Source organism: Canis aureus, chromosome 19, assembly GCF_053574225.1.
Source record: "Canis aureus isolate CA01 chromosome 19, VMU_Caureus_v.1.0, whole genome shotgun sequence".
Classification (NCBI taxonomy): Eukaryota; Metazoa; Chordata; class Mammalia; order Carnivora; family Canidae; genus Canis; species Canis aureus.
Window position 1 is genome coordinate 50,733,291 of NC_135629.1, and position 16,058 is coordinate 50,749,348.

A 16,058-nucleotide genomic window follows, 5' to 3' on the forward strand; every position below is an offset into this window, starting at 1 on the left:
AGTTTTCATTTTATGAACATAAGTTTTCAACTCATTTGTGTACCTTTGAAATACATAATTGCTGCATAGTATGGTAAATGTAGCCTTAGTGTTAAGACACTGCCTTTCTTCCAAAGTAAGTATGTTCTGTTTCTACCAGCAATGAGTATTTGATGTTCTCATAATGTTTAATGATTATAAGCAACTGGTGATATCTCATAGTTCTTTTTATGTACAATATCCTAATGAGATATGATTTTGAAATTGTCTTCATGTGTTTATTTACTATTTGTATAGTACTAGTGAGGTATGTAATCAGATATTTTTCCATCTTTATTTGGATTGTTTCTTTTTGTTGCATTTTAAGAATATTTTGCTTGTGTTTATTACCAGTCCTTTATCAGATAAGTGATTTTGAAAATTTTTCTGCCAGATTATGACTTGTGTTTTCATTCTGTTACCTTCTGTTTCACTGAATACTGAATAGTTTTTCACTGTAATGAAAACTTTTTTTAAATTAATTACCAAACACCACTAAGAACTATGATCAAATTTGAGTTAATTTTTGTGAAAGGTGTAAAGTCTAGATTTTAAAAAAATTTGCATGTGGATGTCCAGTTTCTTTTTTTACCTTATTTGCTGAAAAGACTGTTTCCATTGAGTTACCTTTGATTCTTTGTCAAAGATGAGGAAGCAGTTAGGTTTATAGAACTATATTTGCATATTTGTATAGATCTATAGAAAAGCAGTTGCCTTTTCTTTTTTTTTTTTAGATTTTTTTTTTTTAATTTATTCATGATAGAGAGAGAGAGGCAGAGACACAAGCGAGGGAGAAGCAGGCTCCATGCTGGGAGCCCAACGCGGGACTTGATCCCGGGACTCCGGGATCGCGCCCTGGGCCAAAGGCAGGCACTAAACCACTGAGCCACCCAGGGATCCCCTGCCTTTTCTATATTAACTTTTTATATATATTTTTGGTTTTTTTTAAAGTAGGCTCCATGCCCAGTATGGAGCTTGAACTTACAACCCTGAGATCAAGCATCCCACACTCTACTGACTGAGCCAGCCAGGTGCCCCAGTATTAACTTTTTGTTTAAAAAAAAAAAAAGATTTATTTATTTGAGAGATAGTACACATGAGAGAGCACAGCGGGAAGAGGGGGCAGAGGGAAAGGGAGAAGCTAACTTCCAGCTCAGCAGAGGGGGCTGACAGGCTCATTCATAGGATGCTGGGATCACAACCCAAACTGAAGGCAGACACCTTACTAACTGAGCCATTCAGGTACCCTTTAACTTTTTAAATTTATTTTTAAAAAAGATTTATTTAGGGATCCCTGGGTGGCGCAGCGGTTTGGCTCCTGCCTTTGGCCCAGGGCACGATCCTGGAGACCCGGGATCGAATCCCACGTCGGGCTCCCGGTGCATGGAGCCTGCTTCTCCTTCTGCCTGTGTCTCTGCCTCTCTCTCTCTCTCTCACTGTGTGCCTATCATAAATAAAAAAAAAAAAAAAAAAAAGATTTATTTATTTTTTATAGATATAGTACGCACAAGGGAAGGAAGGGGAGGGGCAGAGGGAGAGGGAGATAAGTGGACTCCCTGCTAAACACAGAGCCCCACAGGCCTGATCCCATGATCCTGAGATCATGAACTGAGTTGGACACTCAGCCAACTGAGCCACCCAAGCGCCCTTAACTTTTTATCTTTTAATTTTCCTTTTGGTTCATGGAGTTTTCTTTGTTATTTGGGATTTTTTTTTACATTTTTCTCAATTGACAATCTTGTTATATGACATAAAGGCAGTTTTATTTTGTGCTTCCCCAAATGTATAACCTTCATTTTTTTTTAATTTACCTTTTATTCCCCTGTCTGAATGTATTAGCTAAGAATTCCAGTACAATGTCATCTAGTTTTAGTGAGAGGAGACATTGTTGCCTTCATACTGAAATTACCAGAAAGAAAGAAATTCTGTAGTTCTTTCAGAATAGCACACTTATATTAAGCAAGATCCCAGTTGATGTAGGGGACATGGAGTCAGTGGGGAAGCAGTCTTTACTATGATTTGCTGTTAATCTTTTAGCGAGTCCTTGTCCTTGACCTACTGTGATGTAATGAGAATGATTTATGGTAAGTGTCCTCCGTTCTTAGCATAATCCTCTTGAAGCCCTCACAATTACTTCAGTGTTAATGGTGAAAGAGTGTGTTGCCAAGAGGCAACTCTTAGCCACTTACTAGGTAGCTTTTATGATGGGGTTTTGGATACCTGAAATACCAAGCTTTGATGAAATGTTTAGAACATTGAGCTGCAGCTCTCCACTTATGAATATAGGACAAGGGCTGGAGATAGAGTTAATCACCAATGGCCAATGATTTACTAAATTGTGTCCATGTACTGAAACCTCCATCAAAATTCTTAAAGACAGGATTCTGACAGTTTCTGCATTGGTGAATGCAACCAGCTGCTGGGAGGTTGATGTGTCCGTAAGGAGATGGGAGCTCTGCACCCCACTTGCATCTCCATTCCCCTTACCCATACCACCACCTTAACTTATCCTATGTGTTGCACTTTTTCTTTGTTCCTGAGTTGTATGCTTTACAGTAAACTGGTAATGGTAAATAAAGCATTTTCCTAAGTTTCTTAAAATCGTTTCAGTAAATTACCAAATGAGACAGTGTGGAAGAAATCTGTGAACTTGTAGTTGGCTGTGAAAATAATAAACTTGCCTTCCCATTTGTAGCTGGTATCACAAATAGGGGCAGTGTGTGGGACTGACCTCTTATACTATGAATCTGATTTAAACTCTGGGTAGTTTGTGTTAGAACTGAACTATTGGACACTTGTTTGGTGACATAGAATTGGAGAAGTGGCTTTGGAACAAATACAACATATTTGGTGACAGGAGTGAGAAAACCCTGATATCCTCTCTATGCCCCACCTTTGGAACAGAAAAGAAACACCTTTGTACCCCCACATCATTTATGTTCTGGAAGTCATATGTGAACTACTTATAAATTGAATATAGGTCTTCAGTAGTCCATCTCACCCATCGTATATACATTTATGGAATTATTTAGGACACAGTGGCCTTTGAGGATGTAACTGTGAAGTTCACCATGGAGGAGTGGGCTCTCCTGGATCACTCCCAGAAGAAACTCTACAGAGATGTGATGCAGGAAACCTTCAGGAACCTGGCCTCAATAGGTAAGAATGAGGACATTCTTACTTGCAAAATCAATTAGAGATTTAGTGTAACTTGCTCATCAGTGCCATTTCAAGGGAAAAGATGGAATATTTTTATTAATAAACCTGCCATGGTCACAACTCATCATGGACCTAGAATCTAACAAATTTTCTCTAAATTTTTATAATTTATACTGCTTTTTTCCTAGTGTGTATGTCAGAAGAAAAATGGAAAATCCATGACAGTGAAGATCAGGATGAAAATCATGAGACAAATCTAAGGTGAGTAGCATTTGCATGAGAAAATAAAGTTTCATTACAGAATCCAAGATCTCATGAAATTTAAAAAACAAGCAAATAAATTAGTGCAGCTTTAGATTCACTGATCCTGGGACACCTGGGTGGCTCAACGGTTGTGTCTGCCTTTGGCTCAGGGCATGATCCCAGAGTCCTGGGATTGAGTCCCACATCGGGCTTCCTGCATGGAACCTGCTTCTCCCTCTGCTTATGTCTCTGCCTCTGTGTGTCTCTCATGAATAAATAAATAAAATCTTTAAAAAAAAATAAATTCACTGATCCTTAGGATATTTTCATCAAGTTTTTTCTCACCTCTTACTGTGATGTACAGTTTCTGAAAAATGGTACACCTGGAAACAGCTGTTTTGATAATAGCTAAGATGGAGCCCTGTTGGAAAGCTCTCAGGGTGTTAACTTTCAAACAATCAAAATATGCAGAAAACCTACGTTTTCCTTGAAAATAGTAAAGTTACCATCATAGTTATCAATAAATGTAAGAGGATTAAGAACAAAGCTATTAATAATATGCTTCTCATTTTTTACAGCAGTCAAATGGTAGAAAGACTCAGTAAAAGTAAAGAATGTAATCAGTATGAAGAAATCTTCAGCCAGATCCCATATCATAATCGGAAGAAGAAAACTTTTACTGGAATAAAACTACATAAATGCACTTTATGTGGACAAGTATTCATGTATCATTCAACCTTTAACAAGCACATGAAATCTCACACTGGACACAAACCATATGAATATCAGGAATGTGAAGAGAAGCCTTATAAATGTAAGGAATGTGGAAAATCCTTCAAGCATCGCCAGTCCATTCGAATGCATGAAAAGACACACACTGGACAGAGGCCCTATGAATGTAGACACTGTGGAAAAGCTTTCATTTGTCGCAATTACTTTCAAATTCATGAAAGGGCACACAGCGGGGAAAAGCCCTACAAATGTATAAAATGTGATAAAACCTTTAGTTATTCAAGTAACTTACGTAAACATGAAAGGACTCATATTGGAGAGAAACCTAGTGAATGTAAGCAATGTGGTAAAGCTTTCAGTGGTCTCAGGTCCTTTCGAATACATGAAAGGATACACAGTGCAAAAAAGCCTAAGGAATGTACAAAATGTGGTAAAACCTTCAGTTACTCAAGTAATTTACATAAACATGAAAGAAGTCATAATGGGGAGAAACCCTGTGAATGTAAGGAAGGTGGGAAAGCCTTGCGTTCTGTTACCAAATTTCGAAGATACATGATCAAGCAAAATGGAGATGGACTTTATGAATGTAAGGAGTGTGGGAAAGCCTTCAGGTGTCCCAAAAACTGTCGTAGTCATGAAATGACACATAGTGGAGTAAAGCCCTATGAATGCAAGGAATGTGGGAAAGCTTTCAGTTCACCCAGGTCCCTTGGGAAACATAGAAGAATTCATACTGCAAGGAAGCCTCATGAATGTAAGGAATGTGGTAAAGCTTTCCGTTATCCCAGTTCCCTTCGAAATCATGAAAGAACCCATACTGGGGAGAAACCTTATAAGTGTAAGGAATGTGGGAAAGCTTTCAGTTGTCCCAATTACTTTCGAATTCATGAAAGAACTCACACGGGAGTAAAACCATATGAATGTAAGCAATGTGGAAAAGCTTTCAGTTGTCCCCAGTCCTTTCGGATACATGAAAAGACACATAGTGCAGAAAAACCCTATGAATGTATAAAATGTGGCAAAGTCTTCAGATATTCTAGTAACTTACGCAAACATGAGAGATCTCATACTGATGATAAACGCTATGAATGTAAACTATGTGGTAAAGCCTTCAGCAGTCACTATTATGTTCAAAAACATGAAAGAACTCACACTGGAGAAAAACCTTATGAATGTAAAGAATGTGGGAAAGGCTTCATTTTCCGCTCAGGTGTTCAGTCACACATGGTAATCCACACCGGAGATGGACCTTATAAATGTAAGAAATGTAAGAAAGCATTTATTTCTCCCAGTTCATTACGAACACATGAAAGAACTCACACTGGAGAGAAACCTTATCAATGTAAAACTTGTAGTAAAGCTTTCAGTCTTATTAATTCTTTACGAAATCATGAAAGAACTCATATGAGAGAAAGTCTGTGAAAATAAGGAATGTAAGAAAGCCTTCATTTGTTGCATAGTCTTTCATGGGCATGTAAGAATGCACACCAGAGATAAATTATAGAAATATAAAGAATGTAGGAAAGACTTCAGTTCTGTTTCCTTTGAGACTTAACAAAAACCCAGTGGAGAGAATTCAATTGGTAGTAAACAATGTAGGAAACCTTCACTTGCCCCACATCACTAAAAAAACATGTTAGATTATTCACTGGATTAGTATTATATAACTAAAAAATAAAAACTTTATAATTTTTACAGATATTTTCAAGGTGGTGTGAAAATTAAATGAGAAAGAAATACTCAATATGGATAAGCTTTGTGGACGTGAATTCATGTAGAACAGTTCTTAAAATTCACAACATTAAAGAAATGTTATAAATGTTATTCATATATGGTGTTTATCAGGTATTCATCCTTAAAGTGATTCTCTTTGCTATAGACTTCCACTTTTGCAAACAGATACTGAAGTGAGATAATTATGTAGGTACTCTTAAAACAAGAGTTCCTAAGTTTAGTAAGTAAATTTTTCCTTAGTAATATTTTTGTGTTCTTGTTTTGAAGTCTCTTGGATCTGTGGGTGATTGAAGTGTATTTCTAAGGTGCAAGTAGGTTTAATTTTTATATATTTTAAAAATTCTGTAAAGAAAGGAATGTTGAAAAATAACACTTTTCATATTTTCCTTTCCTAGTGTCCTGTGGGGCAAGTATTCAGTATGATTTAGCCATTATTTCTGTATTCTACATTTTTAAAAAGATTTTATTTATTCATAGAGACACACAGAGAGAGAGAGAGAAAGAGACAGAGGCAGAGACAGAGACACAGAGGGGGAAGCAGGCTCCATGCAGAGAGCCTGATGTGGGACTTGATCCAGGGTCTCCAGGATCACCCCCTGGGCTGCAAGCAGCGCTAAACCGCTGTGCCACCGGGGCTGCCCTATATTCTACATTTTTTAAAAAAGATTTATTTAGGGGATCCCTGGGTCCCCTAAAAGATTTATTTATTTATTCATGAGAGACACACAGAGAGAGGCACGACACAGGCAGAGGGAAAAGCAGGCTCCTCTCAGGGAGCCCAATGCAGGACTTGATCCCAGGATCACACCCCAAGATGAAGGCAGACTCCCAACCAATGAGCCACCCAGGTGTCCCTCTACATTTCTTTGTTTACAGAAAGTTCCCTTCTCATTGGCCTGAAGAGCCTTATTCTGTTTTCCTTGCCAATAAGTAGTTGCTGTAGTTGTGAGGATGCAAAGATCATCATACAGTATATTCTCATGTGAATTATTATTTTCATCTTTTGTTCTTTGCTCTTTGCCATTGCTTATGGCTAGCACTTGGAATATAGAGTTACATTAAGAATAGAGGACTCAGGGCAGCCCCGGTGGTGCAGCGGTTTAGCGCCACCTGCAGCCTGGGGTGTGATCCTGGAGACCCGGGATCGAGTCCCACTTCGGGCTTCCTGCATGGAGCCTGCTTCTCCGTCTGTGTCTCTGCCTCTCTCTCTATCTCTGAATAAATAAATAAAAATAAAAATAAAAATAAATCCTTATTTTAAAAAAGAAAAAAGGATAGTGGACTCAGGGGATCCCTGGGTGGCTCGGCGGTTTAGTGCCTGCCTTTGGCCCAGGACGTGGTCCTGGAGTCCCCAGATCGAGTCCCGCATCAGGCTCCCTGACTTGGGCCTGCTTCTCCCTCTGCCTGTGTCTCTGCCTCTCTCTCTCTCTCTGTCTTTTATGAATAAATAAATAAAATCTTAAAAAAAAAAAATAGAGGACTCTTGGGGATCCGTGGGTCGCTCAGCAGTTTAACACCTGACATTGGCTCAGGGCGTGATCCTGGAGTCCTGGGATTGAGTCCTGCATCGGGCTCCCTGCATGGAGCCTGCTTCTTCCTCTGCCTGTGTCTCTGCCTCTCTATGTCTCTCATACATACATACATACATACATACATACATACAATCTTAAAAAAATAGAGGACTCTGATGGGTGTTTGGGTGGCTCAGTTGGTTAAGTGGCTGCCTTTGGCACAGTTCATAATCAATCCTAGGATTGAGCACCGTGATGGACTCCCTGCTCAGCAGGGGGTCTGCTTCTCCCTCTCCCCCAGTTGTAGAAGACATGAAAAAAATCATACTGAAGAGAAACTATGAATGTAAAAGTGGTAAAGCCTTCAATATTACAGTTCCTTGCAAGTATACCAAAGGACTCAGGAGAGAATCCCTATGAGTATAAGGAATGTGGAAAAGCCTTCAGATGTTACCTAAATTCTAGAAGATATTGGGGCTCCTGGATGGCTCAGTTGGTTGGGCATCTGATGCTTGATTTTGGCTTAGGTCATGATCTCAGTGTCGTTAGACCAAGCCCCATGTTGGACTATGCACAGTCTGCTTGGGATCCTCTTGCCTCTGCCCTTCCCCCCCACTTGTGCACACACATTTATCTCAGAAAAAAGTTGTAGAAGACATGAAAAAAATCATACTGAAGAGAAACTATGAATGTAAAAATGTGAGAAACCCTATGAATGTTAAAAATGTAGTAAATCTTTCAGTTCTTTCAGTTCTCTTTGAAAACAAAAGAATTCACTGGAGAGAAACCCTATGAATGCAAGGAATGTGGGAAAGCCTTCACTTTCTCATGCAAACTTTAAAGGACTTGTGAGAATGCACACTGGAGAGATACTATGTAAATGTGCTGAATGTGGAGGAGACTTGTCATTCCTGGTCCTACTGAAGACATGAAAGGACTCATTGGATAAAAAGCTCTAATGTAAACCGTGTAGGAAATATTTAGTTGGCCCACATCCTTAATGTGAAAACTCTTACTGAAAAGAAATATAAATGTAAGTAACATGAGAAAGCTTGATTGGAATTAATCCATGTAAAGTGTTCCAGAAAACTTTCAATGCAGAAGAGTTATTAAGGTTGTATGTATATTGTGTTTACTGGGCCTCTTTCTCAAAGCACATTGTTGTAATGTGAATTTCTACTAATTACTCTCAAATGAATATTAAGGTGAAAGAATTCTGAGTTGTCTTTCAACAATAGTATCCTAGATTAATAGTGCTTCTTCCTTATATCAGTTAATATTTTCTCTTTCCATTTTGAAGCCTGTTGGATCCATGGGTGAGTTGAATGTATTCCTAATATGCAATTAGGTCAAACTTTTTCATATAATGTTTTATTTGTTTTGTGTTAAGGGGCCTTTGAAAAATGACAGTTTGTTCTTTGTTGGGATTTTCCAACTGGCCTTGTGACAGGTCCTGGATATCTTTAGTCCATTATATATTCTACCTTTCTTAATGACAAAGTTTTTTTTTTGGGGGGGGGTGAGGGGTATGAGTCTTCTTCCTTTAACATACTAATACAAAGCTATAATAATTTTTATGTATTTAAGCATAAGAAAGAATATATTTTCATGTGAATTAGTATTTTCATATTTGGGCCTTTGCTTATCCTTCCTTGTGATGGTTATTTGGTGAATACCCTGAATTGGGAAGAGAGACCTGTAATGGGAGAAAAGTCAGAGATATCCCCCTATGGGTAAAGTGAGGGACTAGATTTTCCATAGTCATCTCTTTTATGATTCCATGTTAGAATTCACCAATAGCCTCACTTGCATGAGACTTCAAAGGCAGAAGCCAAGAAGATACTAGATTTTTGAACTATCTTACTGGAAAAGGACAGATACATAGGAACTTCAAGGCCATCATCACCGAGCCCATATTCTGGATTCTTTGCCCTTCCATTCAAAAAGTACCCTCAAAAACCACCATCAACTCTTTGGTTTCTGTTTTCCTAGAGGTGGAGATTTCCACTGATGTCTTCACAAGGTCAACCTCAAAGATCCATCAGAGTTGTTGTTGTTGTTTTTGTTTTTAGTTTTTTTTTTTTTTTTTTTTTTTTTTGATAAGGCTTCTTGTGTCTGCGATGATGTGAATTCAGACTTTCATGCTTGGGAGTGTTCTCTGACTACCTCCTCTAGATTATATCCCTGATAAGGCCTAATTTGTATAGGAAACACCATATGCTGTTAATAGTGTAGTGTGTATTTTCCTGACTGACCTTGACACTTACAATGGTGCAGTAAAAATGTAGAATTGGAGTTTGTTTCTCTACTACATTGTACATTGGCTTCTTTGATCTTGTCCTTCTTTGTGACAGTAAGCACCTTCCACATGTCAGAAAGACTGTGGGTATTTCCAGTTTCTTCTTCCCAAATGTAATACCTCAATATCCAATCAATATCTTTGATTGTATGTGGTTAAAAGTATGTGCATTTTTTGTAGAGGAACACTTCTGTCATTGTTTCATAGAAGTATTTAATTAACTTTGTTCTAAGCCACCTAATGCTAATAGATACTGAATTTTTTAATTTCCCAGAGAGGATATATTAAAGTGTGCCATTATTATTAGGGATTTTTTGATAAACTGCAGTTTTCTTCTTTTAATCATATATTATACATTGTGAGTATTACATTGGCATACAAGTTCAGGTAGTTTTTCCTCAAGAAGTTTTGTTATTCTTTTATTTCACAGTGTTGTCATGAAAGTAATTTCTCGTCATTTGTAATACCAAAAATTTAAATCACATTGTGTGTGTGTGTGTGTGTGTGTGTGCACTCTGCCCAGTGACCTGCAGGAGTATATGTGTAGTCAAAGAGGAGTATAATGAATTTTAGTAAGAATGGCTATAAATCAGAAAGGACTGAGTATAACATTAACATGATGTTCAAAAGGACTTGTAGGGTTTTGACTTGTGTTGGAGGATTTAACTGGTACTCAAGGAAGCAAGACATTTTTGTGAATTGAATGCTGTGAGGAGGTAAACTGTATTCTATCATTGGTAACCATAATTGTTGTTTTCTAGAAGGTAGAACATAAAAACAGTGTCATGGACCTAAACTTACTAGTAAGAAGTCCCAGGTAGTGATATTAGAAAAAAGGGAATATTGGTCATTTTTATGATTTGGAACATTAATTTTTACCATTTTTAGAGATGTGGTTACAAAATGCCCTTATAATTGTCTTGGTCCTGGGACACCTGGGTGGCTCAACAGTTGAGAATCTGCCTTTGGCTCAGGGAGCAAACCCGGAGTCCTGGGATGGAGTCCCACATCGGGCTTCCTGCATGGAGCTTGCTTCTCCCTCTCTGCTTGTGTCTGCCTCTGTGTGTGTGTGTGTGTGTGTGTGTGATGAGTAAATAAATAAAATCTTTTTTAAAAATGTCTTGGTCCTTCATGGACCAAGACAATTAAAATTTACTCTTTTTTAAAAAGATTTATTTATTTTTAAAGATTTTATTTATTTGAGACAGAGAGAGAGAGAGAGAGAATGTGAGTATGTATGTCCATGCGAGCCAGGGGACGGGGAGAGGGAAAGGGAGAGAATCCCAAGCAGGCTCCATGCCCAGCACAGAGTCTGACATAGGGCACTATCTCATGACCCTGAGATTATGAGATTATGACTTGAGCCAAAATCAAGAGTCAGATCCTCAACCACCTGAGCTACCCAGGCACCCCAAGGACTGACTTACTTTAGAGAGAGGAGGACTATACTTTCAAGGACCATTTCTATAGTTTGTTACTAGAGAGAGGACATGCATGTGCACATGAATGGAAGAGGGGCAGACAGGAAGAGAATCTCAGGTAGACTCCCAGCTGAGCCCAGAGTACAAAACAGGGCTCAATCCCATGACCCTGAGATCATACCCTGAACTGAAATCAAGAGTCTGACCAAGCAACCCAGGCACCCCATGTTATCATTTACTTTTGATGAAGGAGGTGTGTGACATTTTTCTCATCAACAAGAATAGACTTGGCCTAAGAGTGAAATCAAGGGCAGCTCCTGGTCGTCTGGAACAGTTTTTACCTTTTCTACTTATCTAAAGATTAACAGTATATTAGACACCATTTACCATAAAGTAAATACCACAGTATATTAGACACCATTTACCATAAAGTACCTCAGTTAAAATATGTAAGTTTACCTTTAGTATACTACAAAATATTCTTTTTGAGGGAGGGGGGACTCTTTTTTTAAAGTTTTTATTTAAATTCCAGTTAGCATAACATATAGCTTAATATTAGATGTAGGTGTACACTATAGTGATTCAACACTTCTATACATCACCCAGCTGGTGCTCATTACAGCTCGTGCCCTTCTTAACCCATCTATTTAACCCCTCCCTTCTCACAAAATACTTGTAATATCTCTTCTATGACTCAACTAAGATCTATATTTTTATTTAATTATGAGGGATACAAACCTAGCGAGGGAGAAAAACAGGACCACTATTCCACTCAAGATTTTCTTTTTTAGAAACTATAATCTTGTTGCTAATTTTTAATACTCTATGCCGTGGAGTTTAGAGTTAACATAATCAATTTAGCACAAATAATGTAGGTACTGTAGGATTTTTGTATATAGAGGCATGAAACATTCAAGTTGTTGCAGTTCTGTTGTTTATATCTTGTGGAAAAAAAGTGGTTAACAAATGGTAAAGCTTTGCTTTGTAAGGTAGGAATAGGGGTTTTGATGAAATGTTAAAAAAAAAAAAAAAAAAGACATAAGGGGGCAGCCCCAGTGACGCAGCAGTTTAGCGCCGCCTGCAGCCTAGGACGTGATCCTGGAGACCTGGGATCGAGTCCCATGTAGGGCTTCCTGCATGGAGCCTGCTTCTCCCTCTGCCTGTGTCTCTCCTCCCCTCTCCCTCTCTCTCTCTTGTTGTGCCCAAGATCGCAAATCCAAGAAACCGCCAAGGAGCTGACACGGATGGAAACACAGGAGGGTTTATTTACAAGCTCCAGCTTGGGTCCAAGTATACCCGATCCAGCGGAGCAGGGACTTGGACCCCGAGACTAAGAGGCCTAGCAACTTTATAGAGGTCAGTGGCCAATGGGATAGGCAGAAAGTTGCACAGTCATGCTGGTCCGCTGAGCCAGATTTCCGGTTAGGGTGGGCCCTGGTCTCTGACTAGGGCGGGGCAGTGCCCTAAGTAATAAGCAGGTCAGCAAAAGGCGGGTGCAGCCCAAAATAGAGTCAGTCCTGCTCTGCTTGTCTGGGGGTAGGGGATTTTGTTCAATTTCCTGGATCCCACATTTCCCCCTTTTTCAGAGGATCCTATGCAGGACCCAATCATGGGTCCAGGTTGCTCTCAGAGTGAGCCAGAGGAATGATTAAACCAGGATTCTCACCAACCTTGTTGCTTTTCTTGCTTTCATTTACATTAAAGGCAGCACATAACCCCCCCCCCCCAACCCTTTGTTGTAAGAAGACTAATTCTAATCTTCTATTTTGAAGGACAACCTTGGACTAGGGAGTCTTGGAGGTGGGAAATAAGTGAGAACCACGCGGTCTTAGCTTTAGGGGATTGTCCTTGTCTGGTTGGCTTCTCCTTCTGTAACAAAGTCCGTGAGAACGGTGTGTGGGTGGCTGGCCGGACATGTGTGTAGTGGACCCAGGGAGTAATCCCGTCGACCTTGAGAGCGGTGGGAGTGGTCAGGATCACGAGGTAGGGTCCCTTCCAGTGAGGTTGAAGTGTCTGGTGTTGGTATCTCTGCACGTACACCCAGTCACCTGACCGATATCGATGGGGGTCCGGCGGTGGCCCAGTCTCATAGAGGGCCCTCAGCTTAGGCCACACCTGCTCATGGGTTCGTTGTAACATTTGGAGGGAGAAAAGAAGTTGGTGGTCATCAAATTCAGCAAGCACCTCAGGTTTTAAATTGGGTATAACAGGTGGAGGAAGACCGAACACGTAGGGAGTCAGTCCCATCATATATGGGGAGTTCCTCACCCTATATAGGGCGAAGAGGAGGAGAGTCACCCAGTCCTCTCCAGTCTCCAGGGCTAATTTAGTTAAGGTCTCCTTTAATGTTCTATTCATCCTACCTGTCCTGAGCTCTGGGGCCTATATGCACAATGTAATTTCCAATCTGCCTCAAGTACTAGTGCCACTCCCTGTGTTACCTTAGATAAAAATCGTGGGCCATTGTCTGACCCAATTCTAACGGGAAGACTATACCTTGGTACGATGTCTTCCAGCAGTTTTTTTGGTTATGATCTGTGCCGTTTCATGTTTGGTGGGAAATACCTCTGTCCATCCTGAAAAAGTATCTACAAACACTAGTAAATACCTATACCCGTATTTTCCAGGTTTCACCTCAGTGAAGTCCACTTCCCAGTAGGCTCCTGGGCAGTCCCCTCGGAGCCGGGTGCCCGGGTTAGATCCATGGGCGGAGGCATTTGTTAATTGGCATGCACGGCAGCTTGCCACAATCTGTTCGATCTTTGCTCGAGAGTCTTTAATAGTGATCTTTGCATGTCATATGAGGTCTTCCATCTTCCTTGTTCCCATGTGAGTACTCCAATGCATTTTGGATAGGACTCGCCGTCCTAGTTCCTCTTGCAAGATGATGCTGGAGTCTGCGGCCTTCCACCAGCCACGCAAGCACTGGGTCATAGGCAAGCGTTTGATCCAGTGTAAGTCAGCATCAGTATAGTTGGGGGTGTAAGGCAGGGTCAGTGCCCCCGGATCAGGTAGCGTAGTTGCTAAGACCTGGGTCACCAAAAGGGCCGCCTCCTTTGCTTTTAAATCAGCTCGCCGGTTTCCCCTGGCTACTGGCGTGTCTGCCTTTTGGTGCCCCGGACAATGGATGATGGCTAGGGCCTTGGGCAGCCAGAGGGCCCTCAGGAGTTCAAGAATCTCCGTTTTGTTTTTAACAGTCTTTCCCTCTGCTGTCAGAAGCCCTCTCTCCCTGTAAAGGGCTCTGTGGATATGAGCGGTGACAAAGGCGTACCTGCTGTCGGTGTAGATGTTTATTCGTTTACCTTCCCCCATGGTCAGCACCTTGGCCAGTGCGATCAGCTCTGCCCGTTGGGCCGACGTTCCGGCTGCCAGTGGCTCTGCCCAGACAGTCTCCATCTCCATGGTTACGGCTGCCCCCGCATATCTGAATCCTTCTTGGACAAAACTGCTGCCGTCCGCGTACCAGGTGGCATCCGCATTCGGCAGTGGCTGGTCCTGGAGATCAGCTCTGATTCTGTGCACCTGGCCGATGGTTTGCGGCTGTGGGATTCTTAAGACGGTTTCCTTCCGTGCATCTGTCAACCATCTTTGTCCATCTTTTAATTTGTACCCAAGGCAGCTCACCTCTGTTCTGCAGATCTGGGCCTTTTTAGCTGAGGCCCGGTATCCTAGGGCCACTATGGTCTGAAGCAAGTCCCTGGTGCCTCCCAGGCATGTGTCCTGGTCCTCTGCCGCCAACAGGATATCATCTACATATTGTAATAAAGTTGAATGTGGGTGCTCAGAATGAACTCACCCAAGTCTTCGTGTAAGGCCTCATCAAAGATGGTCGGTGAATTTTTGAATCCTGCGGTAGTTGAGTCCAGGTGAGCTGGCCATTGATGCCTTTCTCAGGGTCCGTCCATTCAAAGGCAAAGAGATCTTGGCTCCTGGGCGCTAAAGACAGGCTGAAGAAGGCATCTTTTAAATCTAATACCGTATACCAAGTTTTGTCTGGAGGCAGGGTGGAGAGGAGGGTGTATGGGTTTGGGACCGTAGGGTGCATATCCTCTACTCGCCGGTTGACTTCCCTCAAGTCCTGGACTGGCCTGTAATCATTAGAGTGGGGTTTCTGAACCGGCAGCAAGGGAGTGTTCCATGCCGATTGGCAGGGCCTTAATATGCCCGAGTCCAGTAGTCGCCGTATGTGGGGTGTGATTCCCTTTCGTGCTACTAGAGGCATGGGGTATTGGCGGACCCTGACAGGGTCTGCCGCTGGCTTTAGTTCTATGTATATAGCCGGTCGATGCTGGGCCAGCCCGAATCCCCCAGTTTCTGCCCACGCTTGGGGAAATTCCTGCAGCCAACAGTCAATGTCAGTGATTGGCACTGAGGGCATTTGGTGGAGACGATATTCATCTTCTAAACTCAGGACAAGCACCTGAATTGGGTGCTCCTTCTTGTTTAGGACTTTTGCCCCTTCGAGGTGGAAGCAGATTTGTGCCCCCATCTTGGTGAGCAAATCCCGACCTAACAATGGGTAGGGACACTCAGGGATGACCATGAAGGAGTGGGACGCCCGGCCCGTGCCTAGATCCACAGTTCTTCGGGTAGTCCATGAATATTGTTTGGTGCCCGTGGCCCCTTGAAGTTTTCTGTTTGTCAATTTTCCTTGGGGTTGTAATAAAACCGAATGTTGTGCCCCAGTGTCCCCTATGAATTTAACAGGTTGCCCCTCCACTTTAAGAGTTACCCTGGGCTCAGGGAGGGGTGCCGAACCCTGACTTCTCTAATCGTCCAGGTCCTCCATTTCTAAGATCTTGGCAGAGGCCTTAGATCTTTTGTTAGGGCAGCTTTTCACACAATGGCCCTCCTTTTTGCAATAAGCGCATTGAAACCAATGTTGTTCAGCTTAGGGCGCTCCCGACGGGGACCAGGGCCATCCTCCTTATCTGTCCCTGA

The 16,058-nt window shown here is 41.4% G+C and overlaps 1 protein-coding gene across 10 annotated transcripts in view; it reads left to right on the forward strand.

Annotated features, from left to right (window-relative positions):
- The window catches only part of LOC144290500 (uncharacterized), a 41,038-nt gene extending 32,427 nt beyond the window's left edge, over positions 1-8,611 (forward strand). For 9 of the 10 annotated variants that reach the window (XM_077859806.1, XM_077859809.1, XM_077859804.1 and 6 more), the window contains 3 exons: positions 3,051-3,177; positions 3,366-3,438; positions 3,999-8,611. In XM_077859806.1, coding sequence (XP_077715932.1) covers positions 3,051-3,177; positions 3,366-3,438; positions 3,999-5,574 — 1,776 coding nt within the window. In that variant the 3' untranslated portion in view covers positions 5,575-8,611. The remainder of the gene's footprint in view (positions 1-3,050; positions 3,178-3,365; positions 3,439-3,998) is intronic. The other variant, XM_077859805.1, reaches the window with a different exon arrangement.
- Positions 8,612-16,058: the final 7,447 nt, after the last annotated feature.